The 16,883-nt window shown below is 44.6% G+C and overlaps 1 protein-coding gene across 1 annotated transcript in view; it reads left to right on the top strand.

Annotated features, from left to right (window-relative positions):
• Nucleotides 1-16,883, top strand: part of POLR1B (RNA polymerase I subunit B) — a 214,571-nt gene that overhangs the window by 139,404 nt on the left and 58,284 nt on the right. The window contains exons 8-9 of the mRNA XM_085612104.1: nt 10,215-10,386; nt 10,572-10,853. Of these exons, the coding sequence (XP_085468230.1) occupies nt 10,215-10,386; nt 10,572-10,853 (454 nt within the window). The remainder of the gene's footprint in view (nt 1-10,214; nt 10,387-10,571; nt 10,854-16,883) is intronic.

Below are 16,883 nucleotides of genomic sequence, written 5' to 3' on the forward strand. Positions count from 1 at the left end.
AGGATTCATTACCATTAATTTGGTTTTCTCAGTGTTTATAGTCAGGCCATAGGACTAACAAAAGGTACCAAACCTGTTTAAGATCTTTTGTAGGCCACCTGGGGATTTTGAGATCAAGAGTGTCGTCGGCAAACAGGAGGGTAGGAATTTTTTCACCAGCCAGGGCTGGAGCATCAGCTGGGTCCTCTCTAAGAAGATCCACCACCCCATTGATGTTTAAGGAGAACAGGGTGGGGGCTAATACACAGCCCTGGCGAACCCCCCCTGTTCACCGTGACACTCTCTGTGAGCTGTCCCTGAGCGCCCCATCTAATCTTGGTGTGATTGTCCTCATGTAAAAGTATTTAAAAAGCGAGAATCTCTGGAGGAACACCTAATTCAGATAAAACCTGCCATAATCTTTGGCGAGGGATCAAGTCAAACGCAGACTTGAGGTCTATAAAAGCTAGATATAAAGTACCTTTTCCTAAAACTACCACTTTCCAATAAATTATAAAAAATCTAAAAACTTGATCCATTGTGCCTACCTTTTGCCTAAAACCTGCTTGAAGATGGGATAAAATATTCATATTCTCAATCCACAGCTTCAGTCTCATAAGAAGAACCCTGCCAACCACCTTCAGAATCACATCGATTAGACTGATAGGTCTATAGTTGGCAGGGTCCTCCTTATTACCCTTTTTATATATAGGAATCACTACTGCGGCTTTCCAGGACTCTGGTACTATGGAGCCCCTGACTATAGCGTTCATTATGGCAGAAATAAACAATGCCCAGGGTGCTGGATCATGCAGAAGCAAATCACCTGGAAGACCGTCTGGACCTGCCGCTTTGCCAGGTGCAATACTTTTTATTGCCAGAGTGACTTCCTGGATCCCAAAAGTAACATCGGGTGGAAAGATTACGGCAGGGGTCAAATTGTGCTCTTCCTCAGAGTCTGGAGAGGCAGCCTCTCCCGCATATATAACAGAGAAATGGTTATACCATTGCAGCTCTGTTATGTGGTTCGGGATACTTATCGTTTTTGCCCTCTTTCCTCTATTTAGGAGGTCCCAAAATAAGGTGGAATTTCTTTTCAATGATGCCTCTTTAAGCTCCTGCCAATATGTTTCCTCCCATTCCCGTTTTGCGACTACCGGGGATCTAGAATATTCCTGTCTTGCTCTTCCATGCTACTATCTTGCTTCTTTAGGGCTTTTGATAAGGTCATTCTTTTTTCTCTGCAGGCTTTGGAATACCATGGGTTAGATCCTTTCAGTGGCGCCCCTTTGCAGGGTGGATTCCCTTCTAGAGTAAAGAATTTCCTTATCTTACTTATAGTGTCTCGGTAAAGTGAGGATACGAATTGAGAGTCTCCCACTTTGTTTTGGACCTCAACAAGCTCCTCCTTTTTCCCGACCAATATTTCCTTAATGCTTTCCAGCTTCCCCTCATGTTGTGAAACCCCATGCCATTTGAGGCGTCTGTTACAACCTGCCAACAACACTTCTTTAGTTGACATCAAGGGTGGTTTATTGATCTCATACTCCGGGGTCGACCAAACATAATTAATTTGCAGGCACAGTGGATTATGGTCGCTGTCCATAGTGTTTTTTACGACCATATCCACAACATTCCCCCAGAAGTGAATATCAATAAGAATATAATCGATGCGGGACGGGGTAGTTAACCTATTATATGTGTATGCTCCACCCGTGTCTGATTTAGATCTGCCATTCACTGCTCTCAAATTGAACTCCTGAGTAATAGCATTCATTTGTATAGCCCTTTGGGACCATTTCTTAATGGGAGGCAGCTCGAGAGGCGGAATGCCCCATCTGAGATCTTCCTCAATGGTCCCCATTAGATCTTCGGAACATAGGGGTTCAAATGTGCAGTTAAAGTCCCCACATACAATGATGTTAGAATGGGGGTCAATAAGAGTCATTTCGTGTTCCAGGTCAGATACTGTCTGGGAAGCCTGTCCACCCAGAGTCCCTCTGGCATAGATGTTAAATAGCTCTAGAATTGGTCCCCCTTGTGGACCTTTTATAGTCAGATGTAGAAGATCGGGGGAGCCACTATTGTGGGCCTCCACTATCCAATTGTGTGTTATGTTAACCCACACTAGTAGCCCCCCGATGGTCGACCTTTCCCTAGGCTTATAGCTGGTTTATAATAGGTGGTGTATCCAGTTTTATAAAGGGGGGTTACGCTCCATGTTTCCTGGAATAGGCAGACATCGAAAGTACCAATAAATTCCTGCCATTCTGGAATTAAAAGTTTTTTTGGGAGCCCTGCGATGTTCAAAGAGACACAATTTAGAGATGCTGTGGAAAGATGGGAATTTATAGTTGCCTGATTAGTTAGAGACATCTCTCGAGGGAATAAGGACTCTAGAGGGGATAAGGACTCAGGAGGAGTTAGTATAGACACTTTAATAGGGTCAGAATGGATTGGGTCTGTATCTATAATACGTCCCTGTAACAATTCTTGATCCAGTCAGTCCACCCTATTCAAGTTTGAATCTTCTCTCTGGGTCCCTACTTTACCCTGTAGCTCCCGCCCTGGAGAAACCCAGAGCGGAGAGCGCCTGATCTGTATAGAAGAATAATCTGGTGAAGATGTGCGGAATTCCAAAAGCAACAGATTCTTAGCCAATGTGGTGTTAGTAAATAGAAGCTCAATACAATCAAATTGGCTGGTGTGGAACGAAATTCTTCTTGCTCTAACAATGTCTTCTCGGATTATTGACCTGCATCCTCTGACGTGCCTAAGCCAATGTATAGCTTTGTTTTTTACAGATTCCTCGTTTTCGTAGGCTTGAGTACCAGTAAGTCTGGGTACTTTAACCATATAAGCTATTTTCGCATTATCCAATGGGTGGCCAGGGGTTAAATTGGATGCGGTAATATCTTTGGAAAATGCCTGGACCTCCTGATGACTTAATCTCGAGGGGCCAGCAGATTTTAAGGTGTTTGAAGTATTAGGATAATCATTTTGAATTTTTGAGCATTTGACAATGTCTGTATATGAACGTCTTCTGCCACTGGCAGAAGCCAATAACTTTTGTGTTGGCTCATTCCTATTGCAAACTAAATGTGCCCCCCCATATAATGTTGGCGGTAAATTATGCTGGGCTGCTATCGGGGGGAGCTAGTGGTGTTGGGTTTGCGGAATAACATAGTGGGTCAATGGGCATAGATGTTAATGGGACCCTCCTATTTAATTCCATCACTATTTTTTTCAAACATTCTACCTCTTTCAATAATTGGTCAATTTTCCGCTCAAGAGTCTCTCCCTGCCTATTATATGTCTGTACTGCTTTGTGGTCAACCAGACCATTTTCCTGGCATTCTAGAGGAGCAGGGCCTCCTCGTCTAAGCCCTCCAAGATCGCGAACCTATTGGAGCATGAAAGTTCAAGAGTAGCAATGGGTGAGTGTATTTCAATGACAGATAATGATTTCGAGGAGTCCAGATTTACTCCCTGACAGGGCTCGGATTGCCCATTAGGTGTGATGCAAGGAAGGGCTTTAGAGGATACTTGTCTAGTATTTTTAAACATAGTTGGAATCTTGTAATTTTGGCTACTAGCTATAGGTTCTCCCGCTGGTGCCACTACTGCATCTGAGGGTGCCCTGGTTTCCTCCAATATCACTTGGCAATCATTAACTATTGTTTCAATCCTCTCCAATACACAATTACCAGCAGCATGATTAACTTTCTTAGCCTTTTTCCTCTTTTTATTCGTACTACCCCCACCTCCCTCCATAGTCTTTCTTTTAGCCATGCGCATATAATGCAAAGACTAATAACAAAATGAGCCAATACTAACAATACTTTCAGCGCTTTTGGTAACAAGTTATTGTCCTGTTGCACTGTAGAACCCTACTTAGTCGGAGCTGAAGCCACAACGACACTTTCTATGGAGTAACGATAAAATCACAGTACCTTCGTAGAGTGGGCAGGATGAAAGGGAGCAGGCCCAGCCCAGCCTCTACCAGCCCCGGACGGCCACAGACGGCCCGCCCTTTGCCCGGCGCTACCCGCGCGTGATCCCGCGACGCGGGGGTTGAACTGTTCTTTTATGCGCCTCCGGGCGCGGAAACGGCATCGGCGGCTCTCCTGCCGCTAGGGTTGCTGGGCAATGTAGTCCCAGCCTCCACTCCGCGGCCGCTTTGGATGGTACTGCGGCGGCGGGAGGCGGGAACAGGCTGGGGGTGCTGCGGGTTCTGGAGGGCAGGAATCGCTGCAAGGGTCTTTCCCGCTAAAATACAAACAGGTGCCCGCTCGGCCGGGGTTGAACTGTTCTTTTATGCGCCTCCGGGCGCGGAAACGGCGTCGGCGGCTCTCCTGCCGCTAGGGTTGCTGGGCAATGTAGTCCCCGCCTCCACTCCACGGCCGCTTTGGATGGTACTGCGGCGGCGGGCGGCGGGAACAGGCTGGGGGTGCTGCGGGTTCTGGAGGGCAGGAATCGCTGCAAAGGTCTCTCCCACTAAAATACAAACAGGTGCCCCAGAATGAGTGCCACAGCAGGTATTCCCCCCCCAAGTGGGTAAGCCTTGCACATATCTTGTGCTTCAGCAACGATGCATTTTGAAATTCAAACAGCGCCATAGATATGCAATTTAATGCAATGTACTCACCGTTCACTGACGACAAAAGTCGTGAAACCCTTACGCACCGATGCGGTTCACCTGTAGCTTTAACTGACTTATTACATGCCGGCCATGTTAGATCATTCCATATTATGTCTTCCCAACATAATAAGCGGTTGCGCTGGACCCATGAATAAAACAATGCTGCAGCTGATCCACACTATGAAATTAAGGGTGCAACACCCATTCGCCACATTCAGCACGAACGGCCAACGTCATTCATGTCACTGCATCAGTGACTCTTCCTTGCAGATAATGGTGCTGATATAGAACACTTGAACGTTAGTGATCCTGCAGTAGTCTACTAAACTTCAACCCTGAAAGTTTATAATGCTGCTGGTATCCCGCAGAGTCAATCCAGTTGAAAAGCTCCATGCACCTGACAGTTCCCTTAAATGAAACCAAAATTCTTACCAAGGACGCTACCAGTTATTAGGCAACAGAATACTTGATGCTGCCAGATACCTTAAACAGTGTATACTTCTTAATCCAATGTGCTGCTGGTTTCTCTGCCAAATCATTGGAATATTTTCCAGACTATGTAAACGTCTACGCCCTGGCTGTGGGCTGTCCGATGAGACAGGAAACTTTTTCTTGTCAGCCTAGCCAGGTTCTTCAAATAAAGCACTTCTGGTTTCCTTCACACAAGCGCTGACCGGTCCTTAAAAATACAATGGAGCTGGTCATGCACAGTGTACTGGAGGTTGTCTCCACTCACATGGAAACCAAACCATGTAAATAACTGAAGCACACCCTGGCTGGGGCCGTCCGATGTAGAGGACACTGGTGGTGCTGCAGGGCGTTCTGTCTGAAATTGTTTCTTAGTGTTCATAGGTACATCAATAGACACATTTTCAGTTTATTTTAATTATCTTCAGTAGATACACCAGTTTACACGTATGGCTCGGTCTCCAAATCGTCATCAAAATGTTGTAATGAAAGTCTGGTAGCCGAAGTGTAAATTATAGATGATTTATTGTTCTTAGTTGCAAATAAGTATATTCATGGTATGTTCTTCTCTTGGTCCTTAGGATAGCCCCACCTGGAGTAGCCTCCCTGCTGCTCAGTCCGTACTCCACCTCACAGGCACCCAAACATTCCAGTGCATCACCACCACCCCAACATTCCGCACATCACTATCAAATTGGCTGATCAGCAAGGGCCAAAGCACCAGGGAATATGCATAGATAAGTACACCAGATATAACACATACTCCCCCTTTATAAAACACATAAAAATATATGAATGCAAGATGGAATAGAGCAAAAACCTGACAGGACATGCATAGTGAAATTACGCGCAATGTAACACTCTTTTTCTGCCCTGCTGTTTTTTTTATCCTCCATGAATTGAACAATCTACACAACACTAAAAGTATGTCCTACAAAAGTGTTAGTTCTCCTACCCCTTTGCATAGCTCTATGGAGACTGACGGTTGGTGGTGGTTGATTGTATATTGAAGAGGCACAGGCCCGGTGTCCTCCGAGGAGTCCGACTTTTTAACGTAAGATGTTGCTCCTGCTTGTAATATTTTAGTCATTAATGCAGTTTCTCCCTGCAAGACCTCAAATCCTGTCTGACACTTTTATCTGGAATACACATTGTTCAATCACTTTTGTCTGGAGCTGGGATCAATCTGCAAATAGTAAACCACTGTAGAAGAATTGTGCCTTGTCTCCACTGGAATGTGCCCTCTACTGTAGAATGTTGTGCAACGATGCACCCTGTATTCGATTAACAGTTATGGATTCTTTTTTATAAAACGGGTGCACCCTTTTGTTGGCCCTTAGAGAGGCTTTTGCTTGGAGTACCAGTACAAGGTAACTCAGAGGTGACTTGGCAGATGTTACTCGGACGTTTTGGGCCAGAGTGCCAAGCATAAACTGTTACATAGTTCCTGAGAAGTAGGTACTAGATTTTTGCTCGACGATTGAGCCAATGCTATTCCATGTGGGAACATTCGCAAATATTATGAAAACTTCAATGTCTTTTTAAGATTCAGATTGATGTCCAAATCAAATGTTCTGTTAGTTATGGTATGCACAGATAGCATTTCAGTTTCATGGAACTAGACAGTTTTCTGACTGCGGGGGCTTCCTAGAGTCTGGGCACCCCCTCAGCAAGGAATAGTCACTGGGCTACAGATCTGGATGTCAGGTCTTGCATGTCGTTTCTGCCTGCAAAATCTTTAGAACTATAAGAGCAAGGAAGGTGATTCCAGCACTATTTTTTTACCATGCGCTGCATAGGAGACCTTTAGCCGTCTTCAGCTCTTTTCCGAAACACATACTCATGCTTGTGGCAGCACACACCTTGCAGGAGCGCGCAGGGGCGTTCCACAAGCACAAGTATGTGCTTCGAAAAAGAGCAGACTGCTGTCCCAAGCGCGCACCTCTCTCCTTGGTTGCTTATTAGAGGAGAGGCGTCAGGACAGACGGACTTCATGAGCACTTGTTTGTTTTTGTTGGCAGGTCTCCGTACAGCACATTAGTTTATGTATCTGCTTTCAGTGTATTTTCCGGCCTGCAATCGCTATTTCCTTCTTCATTTCACACATCCAAGTAAGGTCTGTGCTGGGGTGTGTCCTCCCCTTATAAGCGGTGCAGCTGGAGGCGGTGAACTGACTACTATGAACCCAGAAATACTTGTTTTCACTACATTACCGCGTAGTACACAGTCTAAGATGTGAGATGTTGGCATGTTTTTATATATAGCGCTTACTACCCCTGAAAAGGAGTTGTGGTTGCTCTTACTCCTTTCTCGTGCACCCTTTGATCTTGGGCTGCTCAATTTATCATGGCGTGCTTCTGGCAAATCAAGCTGCACTGCTGTCCCTCAGAGGCTCAGTGAGCCAAGCATTGACTGCTGACACGTGCTGATTGGCATATAATGTGTTCAAAATCTTACAAGGCTCACTCTCCCTTCCTCCTTCCATCCTTGCAAGTCCGATAAAATGAGGACAATTCAATTTGGTAAACTTCTCGCTCACCTGTTAATTACAGCGCTTAGAAACGGCCATTACAGTTTTCTGGCCAGACTGAAGTTTATATATAAATTACCACATCATCCATGTCAAGTGATAAATTTCATAGAAAAATGAGAACTTTCATACACTGTATGCCATGTAGTCCGTTGGGGAACAGCAGCAAATCGTGTGGCCAGACCAATGGGATCTGATGACTCCACATCAGAAGGAACAACATGTCCTTGCAGGCTACTGTGCTCTGGCTCCAAGAATGCGCCTGGGCAGGCATTGCGGGTTTGGACTCTTGTTTACACGGGGAGATCCCGTCATCTTGAAAAGGAAACCACAGGCTGTGCCTCAGAAATGCAGCTAACCTCCACCGTCGATATCTTTCCTCCACTTAGGACCCTTAACAAGGCGGGATGTTCTCTGCCCAGCACTTACTCCCCTCAGCAATACCGCAGGCAGCAATATTTCCAAGAGGGAGGGGGGCAGAATACTCCAGGGAATTGGGGGAATAAAAAGTGGTAACTTTCAGCAACTGCAGTCTCTGCACAAAATACTCCGAAGTGGCAGAGCTGCATAAATTCTTCTAACCCCAGCTCCCAGCAGACTCAGGAATATCACTGGAAACGTTTTGAAGCCCTTGGAATTGTCCACATATCAATTGTTGAAACCTACTGCTGATAAGCTGGAGCTTTGCAAACTTCATAAAGTGTGTTTTTTCTGGTCTTGTCTAAGACCGTGCCTGCGCTGTCTGTTGCGAGGACCATTGTTTGCTTTCAGAGGGCTTAGAGCTTCCCCAGTTGCTTACCATTGGTTGGCTTCTTTGTCAGTCTCACTTTCTTGCTTCTTATTTGTCACTTGTGAGGACTCCCCTTCCTCTTCTTCTGTTTGTCCCTCCCCTGGAGCATAGATGCATTACTGTATTCTTACACTTGAACAATTTTCTCATTTATATCATATAGTATAACATTCTCCTTTTACGGTTGATAGCTTAACCCGATTAAACAAGTACCAATCATGTACATTTGTTGATCTCCGTCCCTCAAACCCACCCTAATCTCCTACCTTCTTTTACTCTCTTTCAACATTTCTTCCACCCATTCTCCCTATATAATTCGTTGAGACCCACCCCTCCTTTTTTCCTCTCTCTTCCTTATTCCCTCGTACCTCTCTTCCTTATTGGCCTCCTTAATCCCTCTTGCTACTTTCCGTCCTTCCTACCTTGCTTACCTTCCTTCGTTGCTAACCCTCCTTCCTTTTCCGACTCTTCATTACTCCAACCATCTCTTCCCCCTTCCTCGATTCTTCCTTCCCTCAAACTCTTCCTTCCTATGTATATCCACTGTCCCATCTGCCTATCTTCCTCTCTACCGCTCAATCTTTCTTCATTACCTCCTTTCCTCCTTCTTGCCCTTCTTAATCCCTCTCTTCACTCCTTAATCCTGTACCCTCACCTTATTTCCTAAACCCTAATTTCAACTTCACTTATTCCAGTCACTCATATTTTGCCTTTCCGCCTTTCACTAAGTCCTTTAATTGTTCTTGCTTTCTCTCCAAATCCTTTTTTCCTCTCTCTCCCTCACTCCGTCCCTCTCTCCCTTCCTCAAATCCTTGCCATCTTTCCTCCCTTCTCTTAATTCCTTACCCCTTTCTTCCCATCCTTCCCTTATCTCTCTATCACATTGTTCCTTCACTCGTCACACTCTCACAATTCCATGCCACACAATTCAACTCCACACATTTCCATTCCACACCACATAATTTACCAATAAAGCCCATAATTAAACTCAACACAATTACATAACACTACATACATCCAATCCAACCCACATAATTCCACATCATGCTACAAAATTCAACAGCACACCACATAATTAAACTCCACTACATACCACTCCACACCACAAAATACCATTGCACATAATTACACTCCATCACACCCAGTCACTCTCCACATAACTCCAATATGCTCAATACCATGTAATTACTATCCACATATTTCAAATATGTACCATGCCACATTAATTCCCCTACACAAATCCACTTCACACCACACAATTCCACGCCACACAACTCCTTAACTAACAATTACAATACAACTCGCATAATTCCACTACACACCACATACATACACTCCATAACACATAGGTAAAAGACCTTATCGATTACAACACCAATAGCTCTAACTCAAGCAAATGCGAAAGCTATTGTATTCCTTTTTTTTCATACAAGTAAAACAAGCATTGGCATAGCCAATAGGTCTCGCCTTTGGGACCTTGTAAGTGTTTAATTATCCAGCACAATATCCTTGGTGCAACAACATAAAGTGTTGCATGGCTAAACACTTATAAGGTCCTAAAGGCGAGACCTATTGGCTATGTCAGTGCTTGTTTAATGGCGAGTCATGCATTTTAAATTTCAAATAACTAAGTAGAATTTATTACAGAAAAGGTGTGGAGTAGATAGTGGAAAGAGACATACATTCTATGAAAATAGTAATTGTTGCGGACTACTTTTGCACATCTGTACATAAAGTGTATCGGAAGAGTGGTAACATTGCACCTAACAATAAATGAATGTTCATCAGGATTGTTTTTTCATCAGGAGCAGATGGAAGCCTGGTTGTTGTCCGTGAGGTTAGCCTTGGAAAAGAAGTCTCAGAAGAGCACAATCACCATCACCTCTGATAATCTCATGAGGGTGTTCAGTATGGGAAAAGACGTCACAAGGTACAGCGAGTATCTTCTTGCGACTGGAAATCTTCGCTCAAAAACAGGTAAGCTTTGAAACGGGTTTCATTTGCTTTGCATCAAGCTTGTCGGCTGGGGTGGTTTTAAATTTTAAATGTATTTATAGGTATATTGCATGACTGACGAGGTTTTTTGCATTAGTGTGCCTGTCATTTTACTACATTTTGCCTAAAGCCAAGCGCCATTCATTTATTTTACCTGTTTCGGAAAGGTCTGGGTATGCTGCAGGACACTGGTCTGTCGGTGGTGGCTGACAAACTGAACTTTATCCGCTACCTCTCCCATTTCCGCTGTGTACACAGAGGGGCTGCGTTTGCTAAGATGAGAACTACCATGGTGCGACGGCTGCTGCCAGAGTCCTGGGGGTTCATGTGCCCAGTGCATACGCCTGATGGAGAGCCCTGCGGACTGATGAACCACATGACCGTCATCTGTGAAATAGTGACTCAGACAACTAACACTGTGCCCATGGCAGCTCTTCTATGTTCCTTGGGTAAATATTCATTTATTTGTAAACATGATCAAGACATTCACAACGTCCTAGTTCTTTTTGCTTTGTAATAATAAGAATTATGCATTGTGCAGGAACATAGGTTTGTTTATTCTGTGGGGATGAGTTCATAATTGTATTAGTTTATTAAGATGTTTTGTAAATGCCATCTCTTTCTGTGAAGTTAGGAGTACTTAATTGGAATCCTGTATCTCTCTTATCCATCACTTGAAGCCAACATTTTGTAATGCCACTGATTCTTAGTCCATTATGGTAAAACTGAGCATAACTTAGCAAGTTTATTCCTCTGGAAGTTTAAATTCCCAGAAATGATAAGCAAAGTTTGTAGAGTGCAAAGTCGCTGGTTGGTGTGTGCAGCCCTGCTTCTTAGTTCAACAGTTTGCCCTACCCAGTCCATTTTCTCGTGTCCCAGGACTCTTTACATATTATCTATATGCCTTGTATCTTCGCAATTGTCCATTTTTAATTGCATTTTGGAAACAATGTCCACCCAAAGTTGTACTGTTTGTTTTGTGTGACGTTCTCCCTCATGTGCAGGGTGAGGTGCGACTGATAGTAGCTGATCTGCGGTTGCAGGGTACAATCCTTTTTCCTAGCACCCACATTGCAGAGACTGCGTCCCAGCTCTCGCTGGTAAAAATCTGTGTGTTCTGTCACATTTGGACATAAGAATTGGGGTACAACAGTTCTGAAGCCTCCCTTTGTTCTAAGTTATATGGCTCTTCATATGTTAATTTGTAGTTCGGAGTTACCATCTCCCACTCACAGCCTCTGTGCTTTCCTCTACTCCCCCATTCATCCCAGTATTAGACATTATATATACCAAGTGTATGCCTCTGCTTTGAAATAATTTCCTCCAGTAAAGGAGAAGGAAAGCTTCTTTGTACCCACTCACTGAATGAAGCTAGTCCCAACATGCCACTTTGTATCCTGGAAGTGAGACCACCAAAACGAAGGACAGTGACAAGGAGCATTTGGCTGTTTTTGTGCCTGCCAAGAAAGCTGAAGCCCAACAACAGCCCCCTATTAGTCTGGCTTGGCCTGATTCACGTAATGGTAAACATAGCTTTGGGCATTATGGATTGCCCGCTTACCTCAAAAAATCCAGAACGACAGCATCATTTAATAGCTGGTATCCATGGAGCTGATTAGTAACAATGCACTTGAAATTGATTGGTTACCTCCATTGGTTGGGGAATTGCTTTAAATTTGAGTGGTCATTTGCCACTGTTTGTTACCTCTTTCACTTCCGTGGTGTCTGTGCACCTCTGTGCCAGAGCTCTTAAAAAAAAAAATAATAATCTGCATTAGGTTGTTCAGGCATGTATACCTTTTTGGTCTCCGTGTGCACCCACACATTATAGTGTTATTCAGCACATTCTGGGTTATAATTTGGTGCATAACCTACATCATCTCATTGGAAGCAGAAGAAATATTGAGATCTTTTCATTTTTTTGACAGATTTGCTCTGATTTCTGTTGCATTTTTCAATAGACAATCCTAATTATTGAATGTTGGCTAAGGAAATTTTGCCCTGAATATCTGGAGTTTGCTAATACCAAACATGCATGGGTTTTCCTGGGATATGTAGTCTGCACAGTAAAATCTATGATGTTAGTGTAGTTCATGAAATTGTATAAGAATTACTTTTTGAAAGTGTTTATTATTTTCTTAGTACACCACAACAGTACCACTGATCTCACATATAGGATGCTCACAATGTATGAGTTATGCAGATTAAACTAATTGTATATTAATGATCGTGTCACAAAATTATTGAAAAAAAGATGGATTTATTACCATTATTCTAAAATTCTGCAGTTAGATTTCTCTCTAGTGAAATTAAAATAACACCACTACACTTCATCTATCTGCCATATATAAGCACTTCTCTTGTTCCCCTTGACAAAGCATTTCTGTGTCACGCCATCCATTAGTTTTATATGGGTCCAATATTGTTGTAAGGCAGCGTTAGACCAGAATAAATGCAAGAGATCCGCATCATGCTACTGACATCTCGGAAATTTATCTGGGAATTCTGCAGATATTTTGTTAAAAGTTTACATACGTCATCCTTAGAACTCTCCTACTACGTTAGCCTCGATCAGTCAGTGTCGCTTCCACATATTTGAACCACTTCTTCCCTGATGGTAGATTTATTATGGTCCTTTCTGTCACTGACTTTCTTCTAATTCCCATTATGGTCATTTCTGCCACTGCCTTTCTGCTACTTCTCATCGGCAACAATAATGACATCGCCACATGCGGTTGTGGTGTGCCTTCACCGATGGCCCATTTTATGTTTAGTTTAGGTTCCAATGTGAACATTTAAAATCCGGAATTGTCCTCATGGGAGTTCGTACTGCTCTTGGAAACTTTAAAATGGATGTAGTTTGTTTCCATTCAGCAGGTGGCCAAATTATTCCACTCTCACTGTCCAAACGCCTAGATCAGACTGGTTTGTCAACACTGCAAAATCTGGTAGGTTCCACAGCAGTAGTTTGTGGGCATATACCACTTTTATATGTATGATAGAAAGGCTCTCTTTATCAAATATGTCTAACTACCTGCATCAGTTTGCCAGTAAACTTCTGTTTAGTGTTTGTTCTCAAAATTAAGGCCTATAACCCTGATGTCTTTTTCGCTTCCATAGGACCTTTGCTGCCTGGGTCTTCCACAACCTAAAGCCACCTTGGAACTTATTGAAGTTGGGACATCAGATAATACATTTCAAAGTTAGAGGGCAGTTAGCAGTTATTTCCTCAGCAAAATCTTATGTCTTTGTCCTCTCTATACAAGATCAGCCAGTATCCCATTAAGCACATCAAATAATTGTGTGGTTGCTCCTACAGTATGTAAGTTTTGCAGAGTGAATCTTTATGGATTCACTATAGATTCACTATGCTGTGCATTATTCCGCCATCTAGTGGTTGGGTCTGGAATTGTAGTCTTCTCTTTTTTTTTCGACGCGGTTCCTCCGGAAGCTCCCACCTTTGGTCGCCATGTTCAGATTCTTTTTTCCGTCGTTGGGTCTGGATCGTCACCGAAGAGTTCAAGAGTTCTTGGAGAGCGAATCGACGAAAAGTGACAGAAAAATGACGAAATAAATTTTTTCAACACACCCGAGTACAGGTCAGGTAACCAGGACGACGAAAGAGGATTGCACCCAAAAATCCGACGTTCAACTGAAAATGCACACCATTCAACTTCTGAGACAATTGCCACCACAAATAAGCGCAGAAGGACCAGCAATCAGTCTGCAACCTCTGCCTGCCGCTCGACCATAACAGCGAGGACTGCAACGCCTGCTCGGCGTTCACACCGAAGACCCTCTGAGTAAGAGAGAGACAAAGAAGGGCAAACGACACCATGCAGGGCATGGGGCCACCTCCATCGCTCCGAGGCTTGGGCCTCTTCAGTGGAGAAGACGACAACATCGCCGAAGGACCAGAGGACTGCAGTCATTGAGGTCGAAAAGAAGACGTCGAACGAGGTAAGAGTCGTCGGCCCCCAGACACTCGACCAACACTCTTAAGAGTGAAGCCAAGTCATCGAAGGGAGCATTGTTGTCGAAACATTCAGCTAAAGCAACAGCACCCATGGACAAGCAGCCCAGCGGATCCTTCAAAAAGGACTCCCAGACGGCGAAAACCCAAGACAAATCAAGGTCGTCGAAGGCTGGCCTCGAAAAGGACACCTCGACGCCGAGAAAAGAAGAGTTAACAGCGACTTAGACGACCTCGAAGCGAAGTGCCCAAACTCTCGACGCCGAACAAGCAGCCGAGATGGAGAGGAAGAAAAGGAGGCTCGAGGCCGAAATACCGAGCATCCTACAACGAAAAAAGGGACTTCGATGAAAGGATGAGCCAGTACACCATCCCACCGAAGCCCACGGCCGAAGCAGAAGAGGGCGACGAGGACCCTGAGCTGCCGTAACCGGTCGAGGAACAGGAAGAAGAAGCCCTGTATTACTTCGAAGGCAAGGAAGATCAGCAAACCTACCAGGACTTGACGTCCTCAGAGGTGCAACACTTGGAGTGGCATGATCTCGACACCGAAACACCGGCAGGAGTCCACTCATATCCTTTGTGGCCTTCGCCGCCGGACGAAATCGGGATCTATAATATGGTTGTAAAAAAGGTTGCAGAGACATATGGAGTGAAGTTGGAGGAGGAGAAGCCCAAGGCTTGTTTTCTCCTGGAGACTCTGTTACCTTCACAAACAAGAAGTCAGTTACTGCCCATGCTCCCAAGTGTGCTGGACCAGGGCAGGAAGGCCGGCAGGGAGGCCTTCAGGGAGCCAGCTGTATGTAAATCAGTGACCCCGAGGACCGAAAAAAAGTACAAACATTCCCCAAAGGACCCTGCATACATTCAGGGATCAGTACCAGCTGATTCAATAATAACAGCTACAGCTAGGAAAAGGGCCAATGTACCCACGAATGCCGAACCACCTCCATACAAGGAGAGTAGGAGAATGGACCTCATGGGGAGGAAAGTGGAACGGAGTGCGGCGATTCAATGGTGCATTGCCAACTCAAACGCCCTAATCAACAGGCATGCATACCAGCACTGGGAGGAGGTGGGGCAAATCCTAAAGCATCTACCAGAACAGTACCAGCAAAGGGCAGGCCACTTGGTAGAGGAAGGGAAATACATGGCTAACACATGTTTGAGGTCAGCCCTGGATGCAGCGGAGACATCCAGCAGGCAGCTGATGATTGGGGTGACAGAGAGAAGGCACGCCTGGCTAAATATTTCAGGCTTCAAGCCCAGACAACACCTCTATGGGGGCATCAAAACCGAAGACAAAACCAAAAACGGATTCTACAAGACAAACCGTTCCTCGAACATATAAAACCAGTAGGAGGCAGGATAAGGGACATCTTCCAGGAATGGAGGAAGGTCACAATGGACAAATGGATACTAAAACCTCATGCAATAAGACTACTGTATAGAGCTAGAAAAACAACCTCCAAACAAGAGGCCAAACAACAAGGTGCACTCGGAAAAGGAACTTTCACTCTTGCTACTAGAGGCGCAGAAATTGCTCAACAAGGAGGCAATAGAAATAGTGCAGTACACGGAAAGAAACCAAGGGGTTTACTCCAACTACTTCCTCGTACCAAAAGTGGATGAAACGCTAAGGCCTATTCTGGATCTAAGGTTCTTAAACAAGTTCATAAGGACACAAAGATTCAAAATGACATCTCTGCAAGAAGTAATACCCCAGATACAGGAGGGGGATTCATACTTACACATCCCCATCAACAAAACATACAAACACCTACTAAGGTTTGTGATCAACAAAACTCACTACCAGTTCGCAGTGCTCGCATTCGTACTCAAATCTGCACCAAGTGTGTTTACAAAATGCCCAGTAGCGTTAGCAGCACACCTAAGGAGGCAAGGAATACATGTATACCTCTACCTCGACGACTGGTTCGTAAAGGCAGGCTCTTACAGCCAATGCAAACACATCCAGCAGGTCAGTCAAACGCTAATCCATGTGGGTTTTTCAATCCATTGGGGAAAGTCTTCAATGGAACAGGAACAGGTGAAGATATTCTTAGGGGCAGAGATCAAAACCATACAGGGCAAGGTGTTCCCCAGCACAAAGAGAACTTTGGCAATACTGAAGGAGACGCGTCTTTACCGCAAGGGGCAAGCTCTGACAGTGAGGACAGTGAGAAAACTAATGGGAATGATGGCATCATGCATACCCATGGTCCCAAATATTCGCCTCCACATGAGACCGTTCCAGGAATGGATACAGCAGCAATGGTCACAAGCAACAGGGAGATGGGAGGATCTAGTGGTTGTCACACACGCAGTGCATCAGGAAATAGCGTGGTGCAACAAGGAAAACATATCACAGGGGGAAACCATTCACACAGCCAACTCTAACAGTGACCATCACAACAGATGCCTCCCAGATGGGGTGGGGCGCGCACATGAACAAACACAAGGTGAGGGGGTTATGGTTGCAGCAGGATGCGGTCAAACACATCAA

Source organism: Triturus cristatus, chromosome 6, assembly GCF_964204655.1.
Source record: "Triturus cristatus chromosome 6, aTriCri1.1, whole genome shotgun sequence".
In the NCBI taxonomy this organism is placed as follows: Eukaryota; Metazoa; Chordata; class Amphibia; order Caudata; family Salamandridae; genus Triturus; species Triturus cristatus.